This window comes from Mercurialis annua, linkage group LG7, assembly GCF_937616625.2.
Source record: "Mercurialis annua linkage group LG7, ddMerAnnu1.2, whole genome shotgun sequence".
Taxonomy (NCBI): Eukaryota; Viridiplantae; Streptophyta; class Magnoliopsida; order Malpighiales; family Euphorbiaceae; genus Mercurialis; species Mercurialis annua.
The window spans coordinates 40,753,683-40,764,801 of NC_065576.1; the positions used below are offsets into that span (position 1 = coordinate 40,753,683).

Below are 11,119 nucleotides of genomic sequence, written 5' to 3' on the forward strand. Positions count from 1 at the left end.
TTAAAGAAATGAGTCAGACGTTCAAATTTAAATGAACTATATGATAGAAATGTCGCTCTTTCATTATGAATCAAATTATATATCTCTTTATATTCAATTTAAGAATCAACGCGATCTTATATTTGTGTTTCGGAGTTAAATAAATACATTTTATTTTTTTAGACAACTAGATTCCAAACTTGTGTTTTCGGAGTCAAATTGATTGCTTTAATCAATTAGATTCTCAAATCTGTGTCTCGGGATAAGATAAATCAGCGTTTGAGGTATTCATTTTGGATAACATGGCCTAAATTAAGTGAGTTTGAGAATTTAATAGGCCAATAAAACTAAAAATGACTTAAAATGACTTACGAAAACACAGGTTCGTGATCTAATTGACCTAAAACGTTAAAATGTTTTTATTTGACTTAAAACACAAATTTGAGGGCGTGTTGACCCAGTGTTTCTTGATATGCTTACGGAGTTTTCACTCGACTATTCTCTCATGAATTTGTATGTGATCATATCATATATTAAAGAGCAAATTACTCTCCGGTCCTTTACATTTATCATAATTTATAATTTTGTCTTTTTATTTGAAAATCAAATCATATAGCCTTTTCTTTTTATTTCCGTAACATTTTAATTCTTCCGTTCAGTTTTGGATTAGTCAATTAAGTTAAAGGACTTAATTAAAAAATAAAAATATTTTTAATATATATAAATAAAAATTATATTATTATAATTTAATGACTTTAATTTAATTTAATTTTTACACATATCTTAACGTTTTGATTTTTTGATTTTTGGAACTTTTTTTTTTATTTTTTTAGTTTTAAAAAATAAATAAAGTAAGAAAACTTAAAAAAAAATCAAGAGAATTAAAAAAAGTAAAGTAAATTAAATTAGAGTAATTAAGTTATTGAATCTCATAAAAATATAATTTTTTATTTATACTTGTGTCAAAAATAAATTTAAGTACCGAGTTGAAATTCAATTTTTTTAATTAAATCGTTTGACTTACTTGATTAACACCAAAAATAAATAAAAAGACTAAAAAGTTAACTCAAAAAAAAGTGAAAGAGCACGTCGTTTAATTTTCAAATTTAAAAGATGAAGGTGTAAATTATAATATATGTAAGAGTCTTAGAGTAATTTGGTTTACATTAAATGCATGTATTCAGTAAAAAAAAGATTTTATGTTCACATTTAATAAAAAGTTGTATTAAATCTAAAGTACAACCTTTATTTAACAAAACAAAGTTAGTAAACCTTCTAAATAGATTTATTTTACAACATAAAGAGCAAATTAAAATCTAAAGCCTCACTTCACTTAGTTATATACTTTCCAGAAATACACTTCTTAAGAAGTTAGTTATTCATAAAATCAATTACTTAGAAAGTAAAAAATGTGTTTGCTTGTTTTGTTGTTCAACTTTTGGAAAATTAACTTTTATTTTTAATACATCCAATGTTAAAGATAATAAAATTTTCACGAGAATAAGTTGACTAGGGTAAGAAAGTGATAAAAGAATTTGTTTGATTCATTTTAATGTCTTATTTTTTAGAAAGTTGACAGTCAAACTTTTTCTTTACTAGAAAAGTAATTTTTTTTAATAAAATTTAAGTTATACTTCCTTAAATAAATAGATGTAAAATTATATTGTTTTTATTATTTATTAAGAATTATATTGTTTTTATCATTTATACATAAGAATAAAAATCAACTTTCTGAGAAGTTAAAAACAAACCAAGTACAATTTTTATATATATAATTACAAACCATGTAAAATTATTATTACTTCCCTAATAATTAAATTTATGAGTAATTAACCTCTTTGACAGGAAGTGTACTTGTCGAGAAATATATGATTAAGCATTAGATTTATGAATATTGTTTGTTTTGCTAACCATTTGACTAGAGAAGTGCAATTTATCTAAAATATTGTTGTATTGTACAGTTTAATTAAAAGGAAGTTGGACTATAATATGAATAAAATGAATTATATATAAAAAAATTACTACTTTCCATACAGCTCTACTTCTTTAATCAAGTTATCCCCAACCAAGTAACATGTAAAATTTTTACAATCCAATTATATATTCTTACACTAAATTATTACTGCAGATATACTGTTTTTATCTATAACTATTTCTAATATTTCTAATATTTAAAAAGCTAATACATACATTATTCTCCAATTAATATTATTTATATAAAATAGAAATTCATAATTATTTTCTAAAAAATTAACAATACCGCTGCAACTGCGTAACATCAAATTTGACTATATACCAAAGATTCAAGCTAATTTGAACGCGTCCTACGCAATTTTTGGAAGATTATAGAAATACAAAATGAAGCTCCCATCTGTTTTAGCTATCATAAGTTAACAATAATGCTTATATCATATACATGGTATGAGTTAAAAGGATTCGTATTTGTACAATATTTTGAAGCAACATTATAAATGACAACATTAAATGAATCAGTAATTTATCTACTCCCTTGTCCTCTCTAGTTTCTGCCTTGTTAATTATCCGAGGCCAAAATCTTTGGCCAGGATCCCCGCACTTGGTCGAAGTATGGAATATTAAGCATTGAGAGCATCGAATCAAAGTGCGGAAAGCAGCATTTACTGATAATTGAAGGTTAAAAGGCGATAAAAATTGGGGTTAAAGGGAATTCTTGTGCTTTTCACATACTTCTAATTGAGGAGGCAATAGATTAAGAAAGCTCCCTTGAACAGATGGCTCGCTGATTGTATCCGATGGTTCTGATGTTTCGGACTCTGTTTCTGCACATATTTAGACAACAGAGAAAAGGTTAAACTAAACAAAGATCATATGACATGGTTCAAATATATATCATAAGAAACTCGGCCTACCGAATAGTGACTTGACTGATGGCCTCTTCGGTTTAGTGGTTTTCTTTTTCAAATCAGCTACATGGGAAAATAGAAAGAAGACGGAGGGAAAAAAATCAAATTAATCACCATTATACATGAAATTTATATGGAAGTACCCAAAGCATTAAGCAAACATCAAATCATCAGAACCACCTATCAAACCCAAATTACAGGGACATAATAAATGTAAGACCAGTCACAGCCCCTATACATGATTAATGAATTTTACAATAAACTTTTGAATATCTAATCATATGCATCTTCGCTTACCATATCCAGAAACTTACATGAAGATTATGAAAAAATGGCATACTATTTTATCCACCCATAAACTTATCCAAATAAAATAACTCTTCCTAACATAATTTATTACCTAGAAAATATTTGAAACTAAGAAGGCATGCATCAAAAATGTATGTTATTCAATATTATTCTTTATTCTTGTAAAGACTGTTAGCTTTTTCCCTCCTTTCCAATGATATCTTCAAGGCTCAAAGCACACTTGGGAACTCTATATAATTTCTCACAAAAATGTTGTTCTAACAAATAGAGAGTAAATAAATAAAATTAATCAAAAAGTAAAACCAAAATAATATTTAAATAAACAAACTAAAAACATGAATCAAAATTGCAAATGAAAACAAGCTAGCATATAAAGATGAAATAGTTAAACGTATAAGAGAGAGCAAGATTACCCATTCCAGGAACTTGATAATCATTTACGATTTCAAAGTTCTTATATGTATAGCCCACAAAATTTAGGTCTTTCGAAGAGAGCATCTGAAGAAGAAAGTGAATCACTGTTAGAAGTAGAAGAAAATATTGAGAAAGAAATAAGGGTTTAAAGCATTAGATTTAGACACGAAAAATGATTCCACAATCTAGCTCTGAAGTGCCATTTAAAAATTATAAGCATCATAAGTATAGCAGTTTGGACATGCTAATTTCCTTATTTCCAAAAAAACACAAATTAAACTCTGTATTATGATTCTCAAAAACTGGTATCCCAAATCCAAACCTTTTCCTTCTAGCCACATTCATTCCCCAAAATACATGTTATACACGTGAAACTTCTCAAGACAAAATAGAAAGCTTTGAAAAAAAATTGAATGACTAAATACGCAATGCTTACACTCTTAGTCCTTACTTATGATGGTCACACTACACCTACTCATTAATTAAATTCAGAAAATTAGAGAGATGTTTACTTTTTCCTGAAAGAAAAAGGACCAAAAAAGATTCACTCAAAAGCATGCAAACAATAAAATGAGATAGGATTCAGGTACAATGATACATAGTACAAATCTATAGATATTATAGTCACATACTAAAAAAGACACAACTGACCTTTCTCCATGGACCAGCTTTCGTTCCACTTTGACTCTGGTTATCAGACTGCTGAAAAATAGGAAGCAGCAGAAAACAGTAGCAATGAGCAACACGAGCCGATAGAAGAAAACTATTGATAAACTTATGAGAAACAAAGACAGGTGCAAACCTCTTCAAACTTTTCAAAATTTTGAGTATCTAACTCATCATTGACCTCTGGGAGAAATGCCGCCTCTATATGATAAAGCTTATCCCATTCAACACCTTTGAACCATGGATGACACTGTCAAAAAAAAAAACAGGAGGTAATTTCTTAAATTTGCAGCTAACTTATACAACAAATCAAGAATTCAAGAAAAGGACACACCATACAACACCTTTAATTCATCTGCGCCTTTTGTTCCCAATCTCTGGTTGACATTACACAAGAGTTTGCTAACAACCTCTTTTGCCTCAGGAGATAACCTTGCCTCTTCTGGAAATTTCAAATGAGTTCTCCAATTTACTATCTGCAAAGAAAGCAATAGTATCACAACAAAAGATAATTGTTGGCTCCAAAGTGATCCCTTCTATTGCAAAATTTCCCCCCCACATTCTACCTAATCAAAGCTCAACCACTCTTCATTCAAGTTTGCAAAAATTTAGAAACTAATTTCATTCTGAAGAGAAAGTGATACATGCGTATTATCAAAAAATGTTAATAACATTCAAGCTTAGCCATGAAGTTGTGTGTATTAACTAGACTCAAAAATAGTAGAGAGGGAAATTAACAAAAAAAAAGGAATAAATTTGGTAGTCTACCTTTCTACAAGTTGACATTGGATCGTCCGAATAAAAAGGAGGATATCCAACAAGCATCTCATACATAATTGCACCAAGTGACCACCTGTAATTCCTTAATTCATTAGTTCTACTAGTATAAAGTACTTTAAACATAAGGGGCATCTCTTGAGACATTACATCATTATACTTTGCTGCTAAGTACACTCTAGGCCCTATTAGTTGCATAAATTTTATAGCATTGTGATAAGAAATTCAATTGCGACATTTAAAACTGCAATATTAATCTACAATTAATTGAAATGCCATATCCAAATGTCTCATCGGGAAATTTTAAAGAGAACTGACCAATCACATTCCATCCCATAACCTTTCTTCAACAGCACTTCTGGAGCTATGTAATCAGGTGTACCAACAGTGGAATAAGCCTGCAATGGACATATATTGGTGATTACCAAAATTGAATGCAAAAAAAAAAAAAGACAAAAGCCAGCGCTCCATTTAAACAAATTGTGAAAACAAGTTGCTGAATACATAACACAATGTAGCCAATCACATTGCAGTGTATGATGCCATGACCTCCACATGGTCAACTCAAGAACTAGATAATGCAAAATAAAGAAAGTTAAATATGAATTTACATAATATGACAGAATGGACTAATCAGACACACGCACTTGAGCAAAGCTATAGTGTGAATTTGCAATCGAATGCGTACTGTGTAGGTGTGGACATGCAAATCAGATGCGTAATAGTCAAAAACTCACAAGCATCCTCCTGTTCTTCTGCCAATTCTGTAGTTGCTCTTGTTGTGTGCGCTTTGGAGCTGCTGACCGTTCTTCATTCTGGGTTGTCCCACTGGCAGTGTTGTTCACTACTGAGAAATCCCCTTCTTGGATAGTGCTGCAATCTAGTGGTTTACATAGCCCAAAATCAGACAGCCTCAAATGTCCAAATCTATCAAGTAGCAAGTTGTCGGGCTTGATATCCCTATAATACATGATCATAAAAAAAGTTGTAATTTTGCAGCCAATATTTCACATTTTTTCTGGTACTTGCAAGTTGCAACAGAGCGTTGACACTGTCATTGATCATTAACTTTAACCACAAACCTGTGAATATAATTATGTTTATGGATAGATTCAATAGCTAGAATAGTTTCTGCAACATAAAATCTAGCTTCATCTTCTGTCAATGTATCTTTTCTCATAAGTAAAGTCATCATATCTCCACCAGGCAAATATTCCATTATAAGATACAAAAACTCATCATCTTGGAAGGAACAATATAGTTTTACAATACAATTGCTATCAACCTCTGCAAGTAGATTCCTTTCAGCTCTCACATGCTCAACCTAGAAAAGATTGAAATGCCAAATAGAGATAAGGATATTGTAAGAACTTAATCCCTTTAATCAGGCAGCGGCCAGCGAGGACAATGAATGAGTTACCTGGCCCCTGCGAAGCATCTCTGATTTCTTAAGTTTTTTCATAGCATACACGTGCCCCGTTGTCTTTTCCCTACACACTCTAACCTGCCCAGAAAGCAAAATTTACATCATTATAAACTGATGGCCAAAGGTGACACAAAAGTGTAGGAAATTTTTTGATACCAGATCTAGTCAGTATCCTCATTCCTAACCTCTTCTAAAGGCTTAGAATAAAAAAGAGGTAAATAAATCACTCAAGTTCATCGCTACATAATTATGTTTTCCCTTACCAACAATTAAATAAAGTTGACCTATCTAACTCACAGCATTGCAGTTGCCAATCATGTATGTTTACAGACAATTTACATACAAAATGTAGAGTACAAAAAACACTTACTACAGAAAAATACAGTCTATTTACTAGTTTGAAAGTCTTGATTCATCAAAAATAAATTACATGCATTCTCATATTTGAGAAGTACAAATGCTAAAATTCAATTCTTGCAACATAAATAAGTCATTTTAAAATTAGCAAATCAAGCCAAAATCGACAAGATATAAGAAATCAATTCAATTTAATACATGTTTAATTGCAAATGATGTCAATTTCTTTTCCAGCCAAAACATACCAGAATAATTAGCATAACAAGGATATCTTAAAGGTTATAATGAAGAGAAAATAAGAAAAAAACAGTGACAGCATAATCAACATAATAGCCAATCACATAACAACCATAGCAGCAGCAGTACCAACAAGAAAAAGTGTGTAATACCTCACCAAATGCACCCTTGCCAATCATGGTCAACAATTCGAAATCATCAACGCCCATTTTATGCCGCTGAAGACGCATATATTCTGTTTCTTTCTTCTCCAAGAATTTCAGTAAGTTATTCTGATCTTCCTCCGACACATCCGCATCAGCCAACTTCTTTTCCAACACGGTTCGCCTAAATAAAAAAAATACATTTCCCTTACTAACACACTATTCAAAAATTCCTAACAAAAAACACAGAAAATTAACATCCAATCCAATTCTATTTAATCGATTTCTAATAAAAAAAACACACGAATCACAATGCATATAACACAAAATTCAAAACAAAAACAATTATACCGTTCTCTACGTTCCTGAAGATTCTTCATCTGCTCTTTATAATGATTCTCAATATACTGTTTAGCAGCAGCAACTTTCTGTTTCGTAGTATTCGACAAAGACTCATCGTCTTCCGGCGGCGATCTCGGCTCATTACTATTCGACGATCCATCCGACGCATCTTTCTTCCTCGTTGATGATCTCAATTTTTCTCTAGGTTGAAATTTCTGAAACCAATTCCTCGCTGAATCCATTTCTATTTCTCTATATACAAACCCTAACCCTAATCCTAACAGCTCACCATTACCATTTCCATTTCCATTTCCTCAGAACAAAACATTAACTAAAATTCCTGCAAATGAAATTATAATCAATTGACATAAATGAAAATGTAATTAAGCTGAGAAATCGGATTACCGTGGAATTTGTGAGTAATTAAGTGGATTAATGAGGTTTAGTTAAGGGAAAATGGATGAAATTTTGTGAGATTAATTTGGTTGATGTGAGCGTGAATTCTGGATTAGTGTTATAATGTGAAGGGTGTAGCAAGAACTTCTATTTATATTTATAGGTTTTCGATTTTATTACTGTTGGTACTAATTTGGATAATATTTTTATGATTGTGTAATAATTTGTAATATTTTTGGTAATTGTGGGAAAAAGGTAGATTTGATTAAAAAGAAGGTGAGTTCAGTGCACTGAACCTTACCGGGGGTGCATTTTATGGATCCGATAAGATTCGCTGCTTGCTCCTATTTTATGGATTTAGGAGGTGTTTGGAATTTTAAATAAAGAAATAAAATCAATTTTTTTAAATATTTATTTTGTGAAATTATTTTCAAATAGTAGAATAATTAAATTATTACTACCTCCATTCTAGGGGTGGGCAGATCGATTAACCGGTCTACGAGGATAATTTTTAAATCGGTACATAGTAGTACGGTTTTTAAAATTAAAAACCTAAATTTAAAAATTTTAACGGTTAACCATTTAAAACGGCTTGGTTTTTCAGTTTTATAGGTTTTAACCATGCAACCATTTAAAAAAAAGGGCTAATTTTTTTTTAATACCAAAAGTTTGCTGATTTTATCAGTTATAGCCAAATTTTTCAAAATCGTTAGGAGTAGTCGATTTTGGGATATTTAGAACATTTGCTAACCATTTTTAAAATTTAAGCCTAAGTTATTCCATGCAAGATTAGTCTAAATAGCTACAAAAAATTTTGAATATTTCAAAATTGGCTAATCCTGACGATTTTGAAAGTTTTGGTTATAATTGATAAAACTTGCAACTGTTTTGCATTAAAAAAAGAAGTGAAATTCAGAAACAACTTATATTTGCTAACAAATAACTTTTATACGGTCATAATTTCCAGATTCCTAAAATACCATACACGCTGGCAAAATTAACTTTTATACGAACTCTATATAATAAACCCTAATAACAGATGGATCTTTTTTTTATTTATTTTTTCTCTTATCATCATTATTTTCTCTCTTCCTCGCAGCTCACATTTTTCTCTCTTCATTGACTTTTTTTTTCTCTCGCTCAGCTCCTCTCTCTCTCTCTCTCCTCGATAATCACAGAATTCGCAATCATCAATTCAATTCAAGCTGATCTTCGACTTCATTTTCCTCTTACAGAAGCAAAGATTCAAAATCTTCACGGCACAACAATCCCTATATAAGAAATCTACAAAAGAAACAATTGAGTTTATTCCAATTTAGATTTGATCTTTTGTCTATTAATTATTTTATTTTTTTATATTTGTTTAGATCTATTTAAAATGAAATTAAGTAAAATTTTCAAAAAATTAGCTTCAGTAAATAGAATACATGATATTTAATACAAAATTATTTTTAAAGAATCAAATAAAATAATTTTTAAATTTTATGTTGATTTCTGTTCAAGAATGGAAAGCATAGCAGTTTTTATTCAATATAATGGATATTGGGACAATAAGCTCCAGTATACAGATTTTACTATCAAAAGACTGTTTATACCGAAAAATTATTGCATGAAAGATCTTGAAGAATTAGTAGCAAAACAGATACAAATAAATTTAGAAGACACAAGTATGAAAATCAAATATCATGTATTTTGAATATTTTATCAAATTTTTATTAAATGTGTTGTTGATTTCCTGTTAATATTTTGTTGATGTTGTGTTGACTAATTATTATAATAGAATATTGATTTAACATTCCTGTTCAGGCGTTGTTGATTTGTTATTGATGTTGTGTTGCTTTTCTGTTGACCTTGTTATTATTATCCAGATTAAAACAGATTATCCACTGATATTAATACAAGATAATGATGTTTTAGCCTTCTACTTCCAAATGAAGAGTAAAGAGACAGATCCAACACAATTTCCATTTTGTCTTGAAATAAAAAAAAAAGACGTGTTGATATATGTATTATCATCAAGATCAACACATCTGAACAAAAATACGATAGAAGAAATTTGTGAACAGCAAAACCACTCAAAAAATAATGATGACTCAAATTCAATTTCAAGCATCTTTCAATATGCAACGGATATGGATAGAATGTTAACTGAAGATCAAGAAGTTCAAAGTCCATACATGGATAGTTTTGTAGTTGATGAAATAAAGGAAATAGAAATAGAAAAAGGTCAAAAATACCGAGATAAGCGCATATTGAAGACTATATTGAGCATTTATGCCATCAAAAATCATTTTCAGTTCAGATCTTACAAGTCGTTTTGAGTATATTGCAATGAAGCTGAATGCCAATGGAAATTAAGAGCGTCAAGAAGTAAGAAAACAAACATGTTCATTGTCCGAAAATTCAACAAAGAACACACATGCAAAGTGGCGGAAAGAATGGCTGATAAAAGGCAGGCCACATCAGATTTAATTGGAAATTTTATAAACGAGATGCAAATTAAAAAAAAAAAAATTATACACCGGCAGACATTATTAGAGACATCAAGAAAGAGAATGGAGTCGAACTAACCTATCAGAGAGCTTGAAGATCAATAGAAAAGGGATTGGACCTTACGAGAGGAAATCCGGCTGATTCGTACCAGTTGTTGCCTTCTTATCTACATGCCTTGAAAACAACAAATCCCGGTACTGTTACTAAACTGGAAACGAGAGAAAACGGATTTTTATATGTTTTCATATCATTGAATGCTTCAATTAGAGGTTGGGTTTTTGTAAGCCAATTATTGTTATGGATGGAACATTTCTAAAAGCAGCATATGGATGAACTCTTCTCACAGCAGCAACTCAAGATGCAGCAAATAAAATCTTTCCGCTTGCATTTTGTGTGGTAGATTTAGAAAATAATGATTCGTAGGAATGGTCTTTTGACAAAATTAGAGAAACATTGGGAGTTAGAGACGAAATGTGCATAATCTCCGATCGACATGAAAGTATCAGCAAAGCAATTGCAAAGATATATCCCGAGGCGCATCATGGGATATGTACTTATGTCACGACCCAAAATCTCGAGCCGCGAAAAGCGCTAGGAAATGAGAATGGTAGTTCCGAAACCCGTAGCAAGCCTTAAAAAAAGTATAATTGTTTTTGCAAAACAATCATAAAACGTTTTCAAAAAACTTTTTTAAACAT

At 30.5% G+C, this 11,119-nt stretch overlaps 1 protein-coding gene across 4 annotated transcripts; it reads right to left on the reverse strand.

The window, feature by feature from the left end:
• Window positions 1-2,369: 2,369 nt before the first annotated feature.
• LOC126656416 (uncharacterized) lies at window positions 2,370-8,197 on the reverse strand. Of its 4 annotated transcripts, none has more exons than XM_050350989.2 (14): window positions 7,938-8,197; window positions 7,542-7,872; window positions 7,200-7,374; window positions 6,448-6,531; window positions 6,110-6,351; window positions 5,765-5,987; window positions 5,346-5,425; window positions 5,019-5,103; window positions 4,595-4,726; window positions 4,387-4,500; window positions 4,236-4,283; window positions 3,584-3,668; window positions 2,868-2,924; window positions 2,370-2,777 (listed from the first exon to the last, which is right to left on the reverse strand). In XM_050350989.2, exons 2-14 carry the CDS (start codon window positions 7,772-7,774, stop codon window positions 2,656-2,658), a joined length of 1,680 nt encoding a protein of 559 aa, XP_050206946.1. In that variant the 5' UTR covers window positions 7,775-7,872; window positions 7,938-8,197; the 3' UTR covers window positions 2,370-2,655. The 4 variants fall into 4 exon arrangements, with proteins under 4 accessions (XP_050206946.1, XP_050206945.1, XP_050206944.1 ...); XM_050350988.2 differs by having other exon boundaries at window positions 4,236-4,286; window positions 7,542-7,863; window positions 7,938-8,194; XM_050350987.2 differs by having other exon boundaries at window positions 4,236-4,286; window positions 7,938-8,194.
• Window positions 8,198-11,119: the final 2,922 nt, after the last annotated feature.

Excerpts from the sequence above, each read along its gene's own strand:
- LOC126656416 (XM_050350988.2), bottom strand. The coding sequence starts at position 7,774 with ATGGATTCAGCGAGGAATTGGTTTCAGAAATTTCAACCTAGAGAAAAA. Across the intron at positions 7,375-7,541 it reads CTTCAGGAACGTAGAGAACG|GCGAACCGTGTTGGAAAAGA; the intron begins GTATAATTGTTT and ends TTTTTTATTTAG. Across the intron at positions 2,778-2,867 it reads ATCAGTCAAGTCACTATTCG|AAACAGAGTCCGAAACATCA; the intron begins GTAGGCCGAGTT and ends AAATATGTGCAG.